This window comes from Megalops cyprinoides, chromosome 6 (genome assembly GCF_013368585.1).
Source record: "Megalops cyprinoides isolate fMegCyp1 chromosome 6, fMegCyp1.pri, whole genome shotgun sequence".
NCBI lineage: Eukaryota > Metazoa > Chordata > Actinopteri > Elopiformes > Megalopidae > Megalops > Megalops cyprinoides.
In genome coordinates, this window is record NC_050588.1 from 31,456,404 (window position 1) to 31,468,913 (window position 12,510).

The window sequence follows — 12,510 nt, forward strand, 5'->3', positions numbered from 1 at the left end:
GCTGAGATGGTCAACACGTTATGTTTCAGATGGTCGGATTTTGAATAGAGGTTCTGTTCCACTCTTAAATAGTGAGGGCAAGTATTAACAGAACACACTGTGCTGTGTTCATACAATATGAGCTTCATATCTGAGGTGGCGATTTGGCTTGAGATTTCAGGTGCTTAGTACATTAATACTTAACATTAATAACACCACCAGACTGAATAGAAATAGAATATGAAGGCAAAATTACTACTGCAACCATCTCACCTGCTGCTGCTACTAGTAATACTACATTAGTAATAATGTATGCATTTGAAGTATCACTGATCTGGACTTTCTCATCTGGATTTTCACATTTTGCCTTACAGAGCACAGTATGGACAAGCTATGCGAAAGTAATGAAAACTATATAACATGAAACAGAGTGGGGAAACTAACACAGTGACAATAGCAGCACTGAATGATTTAACTGCATAATGGGAAGGACTCCGCTTGCTGCAGCGGTCAGGTAAGAAGACGAAGTAGTATACAATAGATTATTTATCTCTGAATGTACTAAGCAGTCCCCCAGTTTCACTCATGAGTTATTTGCTGATAAATTCCCGAATTTTCTGCTCCTGTACTGGCTCTCAAATGTAGACTATCATTGCGTTATCGCACTTATGAATATCGAAGAACCCATTTCATAAATGCACCATTCGATAAAAAAACGTTACCCTGCAAGCTATCGTGCAGGACTGTCCGAACGTTATTATCATGCATTCCAGTATTATTATGAATTATTTCTTTCTTTCGCAAGGGGGCGGTATAGTGCCATTGTTCCACAGTACTGTGGGGGACTGTTCAGAAAGTTTATAAGCAATCCCAAAAACACACGGAATACCATACGAGTGTTTTCTAATTAATTTTATTTCTGTTACACAGACACTCCTCACCACCTGTGGCCTTTTCTCAGGCCTCTCTTCACGCCCGCGCGCACCATCCATACAGTCCGCATACTTCGTGCAATTCGGTCAGAAGTCTCTTGACACTGGCGCATCTGCCATGAAGCAAGGTAGCAATTGCAGCACGAGGCAGTTCGAAATGAAACACTTAAACTGAACCTTCATAGCCATATTAAAATGTCTCTTTCCATTTAAATGAGAAATAATTAATAGTGGGATGGTATCGCTGATTGATGAAAAACGCACAAAAAAATTGCGCCAGAACTGAACCATCTCGACCGTTTCTGGGACATTACAACGATCCAAACCCATGTCCCCAGTACAGGAAATCTTTGGAATTTAACGAGAAATATTCTTTACTGTACATAGATTCTATACGTTTTTCACTTCAGGTATAATACCAAGGCCTATACTCTAACTGAATGATAAAAAAACTGTGTGAACTCTGAACAAGTACTCAGCCGGCTTAAGATTTTATCAGCATTATAAAATAGCAATACTGATTTGTTTCGTTTACATGAATAGTGTTGCTTCGTCTCGTCCACTCTCGGTTTTCATTTTTAAACTCGACGTCACATTTACCAGCCTTACGTTGGTACTTGAAAGAAAACGACGGTTTTCAGAAATCATGTAATACTGTCAAACATGCTAGTCATATATTGGGTCATATCGATCAATTTTATGTCCTCATACATAATACAAATAGGCCTGTAATGGTGCTAAAATATATTTTTTTTCAGCTTTTTGGTTGAAATTCATATGGTTGGTTAATTGCTGTGCTGCTCGACTTAATCTAACACTACAGTTTTAGGCCACGGTTTTGTGCAGCACTGTCTTAGGGATCATGATGTCATGCTGCTGCCCCCTTCTAAACAAGGCATTTCGTTGCATTTGTCAACCGACTTATGTGAATTCCCCTTGCGTTTTACATGCCTTCGGATGGCATATCTGGGCAATACTGGGTCAGTAATCAGCTTTACCTACTGATCTAAAAAAAAAAAAAAAAAGCCATATCGCAGTCATCAGGATGCAATTCAGTCAGTGGCCCCAGATCTGTGGTTCATAATTGTAAAAAAAAACAGGAAATCATTTTACAAGAATAATAGCAACACTAATTTGTTACTCAGTCTGATAAAAATTCTGAAATTTTTCTTTCAGATCTTCAAGGAATGGGGTACATAGTCTGAATATCCAAACATGCCTACCGAAAAGTTACTTGTCAATATCCACCTCCATTTTACCCCAGAGCACAGCATATTAATAAGTGCGGAGCAGAATGAGAATTCTGACCAGTATCTAAACAATGTTTTGCAAAGGAGAGGTCAATGTTTTATCCTCTTATTACATTCTTGTGGTAACCTAACCTTGGTTCCTGTGGCCTTCTCTGTATAAACCCTCTGGTCAGTGAATTGCATTGTGCACATATCAACTAAAGAAAACATTGGGCTTCAAGGACATAAGTAGTAAAGAAAGGGTAAATAAGAAAAGATTAGAATGTTAGAAATTATCAGATGTTACAAAAGATATTCTTATTCTTTTAACCATTTTTTTTACAACTGAGCAAAGAGGTATGCATCACAAAGCAATGGGCTCAGGTGTGCAATGGAGGTGACCAGAGGTCCCAAAAGTTTAGGTCTTTAAAACATAATTCATCATAATACTAATTTACTGTAGCTGTGCCTGGACTGTTACTGTCAATATTCTCCCTCAAAGATCTATACATATCTTTACCAAATACTCTATATTCACCTTTTACCTGAACAGGGACCTGCACTGAACAAGACTTCAGTTAAATGTTTAAAGAGGGTTAAAAACTTTGGGGCTGGCATGGGTCCACCTATGAGGCCTGCCCTGGCATCAATAACACACTAAATACAATATTACAATGTATATTTTAAAATGAAATTCCACAATAATAAAAAATAATCTTTCTTGCACCTTTCGCACAGAGTTATAGTGAGAGCAAATCAAAATGCTACATTGTTTAGGAAAATATGGAACAAGTCAAACATCCTTCCTTATAGAAATGAATGTAAAAGATAATCGGCTTTTGGGAGCCATCCTCCATCAAGATGAAAAAAAGATTTTTTTAATTCTTTTGTCTTAGAATAACAGTACTTTAACACTAGCCTCCTAGACACTAATGAACTTTTTGCCAATGAAAACAAATGATAACATTCCTGATAATTCATAATTTCAACAGATATTCCTTAACTATACATATATGTCATCTGGACCAACTGAGAGCAGACATAGATGAGATATTCATGTCATGTACAAATCAATGAATTTGAAGAAGGATCCCAGTTCCGGCTCATTTGACCTCAATGGGTTTTCTTATTTATGCATCTCATTTCTTCCTAAAAATCTTGCATGAAAACACAGTCTATATAATCTCTATATGCTAGATGGCTATACACAGATTCTGTATACAAGCATGTTGGAATGATACCAACTTAAACAAATGTTAAGACAATTTTTAATAGGAATGATACTCCAGTATGATAACTGTTTCACAGGACTGATCAGATATTGAAAATCAAAGATTGACTCAATCAGGACAGCAGTTTGTATTGATAGATTTTTATACAAAAAATGTCTGAGTGACTTTTGCAATGCACTAGATCGCCTCCAAAAAACATGTGAAATGGGAATGCACACTACCATCAATGTATACACATGAGGGAATAGTTGTCTTTAAGGCACTGGGTCAGACATTAAAGATGCAAGGTCTGCAATTCATTAGCATGGGCCATTTTTTGTGCCATCAAAATTTCAATGTGGTGTCCATGCTGTTTAGCCGGGCAGCTCAATATTTTCTTCAGAGTGAAAATGCAAGAGTTTAGACCATGTTGTTCTATATTTCCTTAGAATCGTAGACGTCATTTTCATTTGCTTTTCTTTTTTCCCCCTTCTGTTGTGTGTAATCTACATATCTGCATTTCTTCACTTCCCCTATGGACGTCGGTATGCATGCAGAGTTACAAGTCAAATGTATTGTAAATAATACACTTATTATTTTGTATCGAGTGTTATTTTGTGTCGTTGTTTTGTTGATCTGTTTTGTTGGACCTATACTTACTGAATTACCCGAGGGAAACAACAAAGTAGTTGTCTGGGTGTTGACCTGTGCTGTCGAAGCTAAGGTCGAAAGAAGTCTCACCCGAAACGTGTGCTCGTTTAATGATATGCACAAATTCTCATCTGGTTGGTGTTGAAACTTCTTTGTGTCATAAGAAGAAATTAAATATGTACAAGAACACATCGACTTGACTCTATTCCATCCTGAACGCAAAAAGCTCTCCATCCGAAAAAACCTTTATGTGTAACAGACTGTGCGTGCGTGTGTATGTGCAAGCGAACATATATACAATGGGCTACCTGTTGGGTTGGAATTCGGTATTCAAGACAGTAGCCTCCATTCCGACACAATAAGTGGAAAGGGGGGAAGAGAAGAGAAGAGCAGACAAGCGCGTGTGCGTGTGTGTGTGTGAGAGAGAGAGAGAGAGAGAGAGAGAGAGAGAGAGAGAGAGAGTCCAGCAGAGTGAGTCAGTGAAAACAACGAAGGAGGAAACGCACTCGCTTTTAAAACAGGAGACACTGGCAGACTGTGTCTTGTGGTGGAGGACATCAGTTCTGCTCTTGTTCTGCCGGCCAATCACACCCGTGTGTTTCCCCGGCGAGGTGACTTCGCTCCACCGCAAACTTCATGACTCTGGGAGCACCCAACCGTGGTCAAACCTATGGATATGTTTTACGATCTTGAGACGGACTTTAGAAGCTGATTTGACTTTTGACAGACTACAACGATTCACTCTGTAATAAGCTAAGAAACACATTCCTCCCTTTCGTGTTTTTTTCCCCCGCCTGCCTATTGGATCGTGCATAATCCCCGACTGTCCCTCTGTTTGTATATGTTAACCCAGGGACATTAGTAGCCTCAGGGAGGTCCGCTGTTCGGGAGGTGCAATGAGGGTGTTCCGCTGGACCTTCGTGATCCTCAGCCAGTGGATTCTGCGTAAGGTAAGCCGCATGACTCGCGCTAAAACCATGCAGTAAAAAGTTATTGTACAATACCTCATGGTGGGTGTTGGTGAATAATAACATGGTTCGCATCTCATATACTGCAGGGTTCAGTTTCAGGTACGCATAATCTCCTGCTATATGCCGGATTTCAATTTCTTACCTTGTTGGGTACCTGTTAGGACGGCACACGTATACTTCCCGTGTTAGTGAGTAAGGAGAGCAGGAGAAGACTGTCTTATGCCTGTGCATGTTAAGTGAGTTTTGTAGTTCTCATGTTCTGGTGGGTGTCCCGTTTTGCTGTCAGACTTTGTGAAATTCGAAATCTTTGCAATCCCTTATATGTGGTAAGGACGCACACTTGACGGGAATGAAAACTTTCTGTGATTTCCTATGCGCAGATCGTCCAACGGACTTTGCAGTCCGCCGATGAACGGTGTGGGATATAAACCGACTGTAGTAATATCAGTGCGCCTTGCTCGGAAGGAATCCGAATTTAGTTTCAGAATGTAATCGGAGAGATCGACACCTTCCCTCCGCGCGCACACTTTTACGCACGGCTTGTCTGATGCCTATCAGGTTATTAGATCGCGCAGCTTTCCGATTTCCCCTACGTATGCGCATATCGCTTTCCAACCAAGTTCGATTTTTTTTCTTATTTCATTCGTGCATTCATAAGCATTTAATTATTTGTTTATCTATTCGGCTCCGAAGCTATATCTTCAATCTGTACGGAAGTATAGTATTTATTTGCCCGCGGCGTGTGCTGCTCGTCGTATTGCATTATTAACCTTTATGTAGCACAAGGTGTGTGCGTGTGTGTGTGTGTCTGTGTCTCTGTGTGTGCGTGTGTTTAGGTGTGCGTGTGCATTTTCTGATCAACCAGTGGAATTGCAGTTCTTTCTCAATTACGATGTTCTGGTGTTGTGAGTAGCTCCATTGTAGATGATTAAGAAATGAAATTGTACCCTCGTGTAAAAGGTCGGGGATGATATTCTGGAATTACTGTTTGCAAAATAGCATGAGGACTTTGCTTCTTTGATATATTTAATATATCGACAGAGGATGAGATACACCGGTGCTTGTGACTCCACGCCTATAAAATGTGAAATCGTGTAAACCCAGCCAGCATCCGACAGAATGGATTCTTCGGTCACACAGACTGCCGGGACTCGTCGCGCGTGCTTCTACATTAAGTCTGGCTCTGAACAATATTAACTTTACAATTTAGGCTTAATAGGTCTGTAAAAACTGCAAGGAAGCCGGGGGCTTCATTAAGGTGCATAAGTCCATCTGTCTGTATCACTCCCCCAATGCCCATACATCTGTCATTACGTCGGTGCAAAAGTTGAGGTAAGAGGTCTCTGAGGAGACGGAGGTGTCACGTTCTGTCTTTTACTAATATTTTCGAAAGTAGTGATGTTTCAAGATGTTTAAATCCTGTTTTTACGTCAACAGGAATGATTCGCAGACTATAGAATTTAATTTTAAATAAAAGGAACTGAAGTTTATGGTGGTTACAACTGTCCACTGCAAGCTTATTTGGAGAACATTCAAGTTGTATGAAATTATATTGATAAAATTCATTAGGGGAGTTGTCTTTAAGATCGGGGCCAACAGCTTTTTTGCTGTCGTTCTTTTTCCACCACTAGTGTTGTCAGTCTGTACTGTTCTGTAGGCCCCGCAACAGAACACGGTACAACGACATACACACAATGATTTGTTGTAACGTTGGTTTAATTATATATAAATTTATAAATATCTGTAGTAAAACATTATTATTATTATTATTATTATTATCATCATAACTATTGGAAATTTCAATATTTTGTGTCAATGCCAGTGATAAGGCATAAGCAGAAACATTCACCTGATTCTGTCATAACTGATCTGCAGCAGCCCGGTGAAAAAAAATCCCCTTTTGCTATCTTCAAGGAGCTTTAAAAGCAGCCTCAACGTTTAAAACGAATCTTTTTTTGTCTGGCGGTTTGACATCATTTGTTTTTAGCAACAACAGTGTGAGGAATGTGAGCCAGAGACAGGTGGTGTAAACTTGACTGGTGCGTGTCAAGTAAGTCCATCCGTGAGAAGCCCTACCACTACATCAAAAAAATTTCTACCGTTGAGGTTTGCCGTTTTGTAAATATCCGTCAGATGAAGACAAATTGTGACCACTTCTTGTAAAGGCAATGGTTTGGCGCGCTTTATTCAGCATGTAATGCATATGTTATGAAAGTTATGACATGCAGTAACACTAGCAACAATGAATTAAATTAAGAAAAAAAAACACGTCCGTCTTATTTTGTTTACCCTTTTGAAATGACCTTGGGTCGTCAAGCTCCACCATATAGCCCAATTTAAATAATATATTCTTATAAAATATTAATTATTCCTGTAATATTCGTCATTGTGACAATGTCAGCATGAAAGGTTCAGTGACAATGACCATTTGTCATTGACTTGTAGTTAATTGACATCTATGTGAAATCAAAGTACAATATCGAATCTTGTCCAATGTGCATTGAGAAGCTTGCGCTGTCCTCGAGCGCTGGTACTGAATTGCTGCGTACGGGAAGGGGGGTGGGGGTGGGGGGTGGTGGAGAGGGAGGGGGGCCGTGGGACGCTCAGAAGCGTTGAGTCCCGAGGCGCACCAAAGCCGGAGCAGTGTGGAAGAATGATTAAAAATTCGCTTCGGTGGCTTTAACATAACTGACTTTAAGATAACTACTCACGCATTTGAAGTGAGAGCAAACCCAGCTTCAAACTCCATTAGTTATAGATTTATTATTGACGATATAAAACGACATACATTTGAAATTTGAATTTGAGACTAAAAGACCCTCAACGAGTGGTGACTCTTTCCTAAGGAATAATGAATTGAATTGCATTGCATAAAGAATCACCCATTTTCACCCCTTTTAAACCCACTGCGGATGCTGCATAAAATGAAGCTGAAGTCACTGGGGTGACCACGCCATAAAATTGGAAGTCTTCATTTGAGGTCTGAAATGAAAGTTCCAGGAATCTGGACATAATACATCTAATGCAGACTCTCGACATAGATCAGCAAAATCTAAATGTAAAACAAACAGATGTATAGAAAATAGCTCTATCTCGGTAAATGTCAAACAATGCAAATATTATATCTAACATTTTCTTCCAACAGTTTAAGCTGTTGACACATCATTGTCAGTTTACTGAGAGGGGAGTTAGTGTTTGTTTAATCAGTGGGTTGTAAAGTTAAACAAAAACTCAATGTTTCTAAATATGAATAACAATGGCAAGAAAAGGGAGCTTTATTTTTAAAATTCCCCTAATTTCAATCTTTGAAGTCTTAAGGCTTCTCTACTGTATTTTGGAGAGAGACAGAGAGAATAAGGATTTTCTTCTCCTGTCTGTAACTAACTGATACTGAAGCAAACATTTCAATCTCTCTCTGATAAAATCCCTTTATCATGCAGTTAAAAACATCTATCTTTACCCCTGGGACATTGGAAAGATTGAATCACATTAATTGCAGTATTATTTATTTATATATGTAATGCATTTATTTAGTTGATTTTTATATTATTTAATTTTCCTGGGTTAAGTATTTCTGTGAGAGAGAGAGACAGAGAGAGTGAGTGTGTGTGTGTGTGTGTGTGTGTGTGTGTGTGTGTTTGTGCATGTGCGTGAGTGCATGTGTGCGAGCGTGCGTGCGTGCGTGCGTGCGTGCGTGCGTGCGTGTGTGTGTGTGTGTGTATGTGTGGAAGCACTTACCAGCAAGCGTGTGTGCACATGTGTATCCCTGCATGTGTCTGCGTGTGTGTGCACAAGAATGTATACACACATATACATACATGTGTGAGCATGTTGTTTTTCTGTATGTCAAAAGCATTTCACAATGAATGTAGGCTGCCCTGTTGACGTCACAAAGCTTAAGTAGCCAGACGTAATTGGGATTAAAATATGAGACTTGTTCCTTGTTACTGCAGGGGTCATCTGGGCGGAGCCTAAAAGGAGATTTTCGAACACACACTGCCTGGAAAGTGATTAAGTATGACAAAGACGTCAGTAAAGTGCCAGCATTTAGACAGCATCATTGTGAAAGTGAGGAGACAGCGCCCGGGAATCATTTACCATCTCATGTTATGCTTTAATGACATGCCCAGCGCTCACTACAGGAACTTTGTGATCATTTTAGAGGGACTAACCTTGTTCAGCGACACTGCAGTGTCTGCATGCATGAAATACAAACACAGTCTGCTCAGTTTGTCTACTGTAGAGAATAATGCACATTTAGGAGTTAATATTCTGTCATTTCTAATAATATCATAATTTAATGTTTTTCCCCTGAGTACAACCTGCTCTCCTGCAGGTGGAGAACTGTCAGCAGGCCGGGGTTACGGAAATGTTCTGTACAATTCTTCCCTAATCTGCCGAGTAAATGTACTGTGTGCGAACCGATTATTTGTTTTAATCCATTACTTGATGAGGACAAAAGCAATCATATTATTTCTGCTGACTGTTCCCCCTTTCAAAAACAATTTGCCAGCTGCAGCTTACCTGGCAGATCGAATTCTAAACTGATGTACGGACTGCAGGTAGACGCTTTAATAACACCCTGATTAGAAATGTACTGTCTGCAATACAGGAATAAATTGCACTTCCTCATAAAAAGAGGTTTGTTTGACTTGCATTTAAAGTTTTAGCTTTGGGCACACATATTTTGTCCATGTCTACGGAAGGTATTTTTATCGATAATAGTACCTCAAAGAGCAAAAATTAGAATTGTAAGCAATCCAGAAAAGGGAACTGTTACACAAAAAGCATATCTTTTCCAAACTGCTGTTTTGTACTGCCGTTCCATGTTTTGCATGGTTTTTTTGGGTTAGGTTACTGGCTTAGTTGTGCTTCAAAATGGAATGTTGGATCACAATGCGGCATGTAAGTGAAGTATAGAACAAAAAAGGGAATATTTGTCTCACAGAGGTACAGTATACTATGGAGAAATTGATGGTAAAGAAAACATGACTATTGAACATAAGTTGATTTCGTAATAATAACTTTATGTGTTTACTGTAGGATGTCTATAGAATATGTGCCTCTTACTCACTGGCCACAATGAGGTGTGGCTGGAGCGTAGACCTACTCTGCCTTATTGGGGCTGTTGGAGTGCATGCAAATACATCAAAAAGCCCAGTCACATTGATTTACAAATACATTTTGGCTTTCACTTGGACCTTTATTGTATTGACAGACTTTGAACAATGCTGTCATCCAGCAATACTGTTCTTTCAGTAACCAAATCATTATTTTCCTTTGGTTTTAGTAGTGTTCTGAGAGTCTCTCTGATGGTAGCTTGCAGAGGTGGCTAGGAAATGGAAAACCAAGAACACAACATTAATGATTTTTGACTGATCAGCACAACTAGAGTCTAGTTGACCAGATCCTACTGAAAGACTCAACAAGACACAAAAATATTACGAGACCTAGTTTAGTTGTATTATGGATTTATTTCCATTATAGGAAGTGGTAAAGTGCAGCTGCACCATATTTTATGTGCAGCAACTCTTGTGCTCAATAGTTTGAGCCACATTAAAACACCATTTAAAACGGAGATATGCCCAGCTGGTGGGAAAGCAAACAGATTTTTTTTTTTCAAACTCAAATTAAATGAGATGAATTTATAAACAAGTGTGTGTGGGGGAGCAAGATTATCAGATGTCCAGAGGGGACCTATCTGTAAACGTTTGAATACCACTATGCCATATTGAAAATATGGATCTGCTACAGACTGCGCTACAGACATGTCAGCAGCACAAACTGCAGCAGTACCGTTTTGAGTAAGATTTGGAACCACGGCTGTAATCATATTTGAATTCATTTTATGTCCGAAGAAATACATGTTTAAAAAATAATGCTTCTTGTCATTTATTGATGTAGTTCCCTCTTCTTTAACTCAATAATAGAGCATTCTTGTAACAAAGCTGGAATTTTTATATTTCATAGGCAGATGTATGCTTCACAGGCTGCATGGTGGACACCATGGTGGATACGCTGCCCATGAGTGTTGCCGGGGTTCAGGCAGCTGCAGTGATTCAGGCGTTGGTGGGTATGTGCTGGCATAATATGAACGACTGGGAGAATTTCAGTTTATCTCGATGCCAAAGAAGCCCTTAATTTTTTTTTTTTAAGAAAATGAAGAGGGAAGGGAAAGCAATAAAACCTGACAAGACCAAAAGCTGTCCCCTCGCCTGCGCCTCCCAAGGTCCACGCTTGTAGTGTTTGATTATATGCGACCCAGGGTCTGGCGGCCTGGGCAGAGAGAAGGGGGAAGCGGTGCGGTGTTTACCAGCCCCGGCCACGGCGGTATCAGAGGCCACCAATTAAACGACCCCAGCCCAACAGCGGAGAAAGAAGTGTCTGGGCGGAACAGATGTGTTTCATTTTTTAAAAGTAGTCCAGCGCTCCCCAGGCGGGAGGGTGGGTTTGAGGGCACCGGGCTCGGCATCAGACCTCAGGCCAGGCGCCAGGCTGCTCTGGAGCTGCCCGGCCGACAGATGCTGCTGCCTCACTCTATCTGGGCGTCCGCACTCCCCAACAGCAGAGGAGTCCGGGGCCATCCTCTGTACTGAATCCAGCTGAGGAGATGTGTAGGAATACATACACGCTGTCTATACATCCGAGACCATCTTACTGGGTAAATCTTTTTAGCTCATGTTGCAGACGAGCTGGATCTAGATGCCCAATATGCATTATTTCAGTTCTGGGTAGAGCGCAGGAGTCTTCATTTCCCAAAATGAGATTGCATGATTACAAATGTATCATTACTCGTCCACTTTCCATACCGCTTCTCCTGGAAAATTGCACCTTAGAATAAAAATGTAACAGATTATAGCATCTAAAAAGGAATCAATTCACAAATATTCTTGGCAATAAACTCATCCTACGCAATAAGAAACGTGACAGACGCACCTTTATATCAGTGAGTCGGACAGGGGGGGGAGATGGAAAATGAATAGACCAGACAACTAATGGAAAATGAGGAAAGCCTCGATGGATAGAGGTTTTCGAGGCTGGCTGGTGAACAGATTATTTATTACGGCGCAATTACCTGTGAAGTATTACAGCCGGGATGCAGAGAAGGAAATGACCACTTTGTGAGAACCAATAAAGAAGCACAGAGGTGGAGTTTGTTAACGCCTGTGCTGGACTCTCTCCTGATAGGTCTGGACTCCATCACTTCACGTTCGTCGTATTAAATCATACGCAGAAAACACCACCGGTCTGACAAGGCTGAGACTTTATCTTTATCAGGCCCCAGTTTTTAATTTTTGCTGTGAGGGTGTTTGTTATTTTTTTCTCCTCCTTTGCATCTCTGAATACACGGGAGAGTAAGCAGCTGAAGTGGTCAGCCCTACTTTAGATCGCGCTGCCGCTCCAGTTACAGAGGTCCCTAGTCATCGGTGTAGAGTGAGAGCCGAATAAATGCGAGCGGCGTTCCCTGCAGTAACTTTGAAAGACGTCAGGAAATAGATCGCATCTGCAGGGAATGGGCTGCTCCTGATATTGTGTA

At 40.4% G+C, this 12,510-nt stretch overlaps 1 protein-coding gene across 1 annotated transcript in view; it reads left to right on the forward strand.

The window, feature by feature from the left end:
- Positions 1–4,898: 4,898 nt before the first annotated feature.
- The window catches only part of LOC118779606 (neurexophilin-2), a 32,557-nt gene continuing 24,945 nt past the window's right edge, over positions 4,899–12,510 (forward strand). Inside the window, exon 1 of the mRNA XM_036531780.1 lies at positions 4,899–4,952. Coding sequence (XP_036387673.1) covers positions 4,899–4,952 — 54 coding nt within the window. The remainder of the gene's footprint in view (positions 4,953–12,510) is intronic.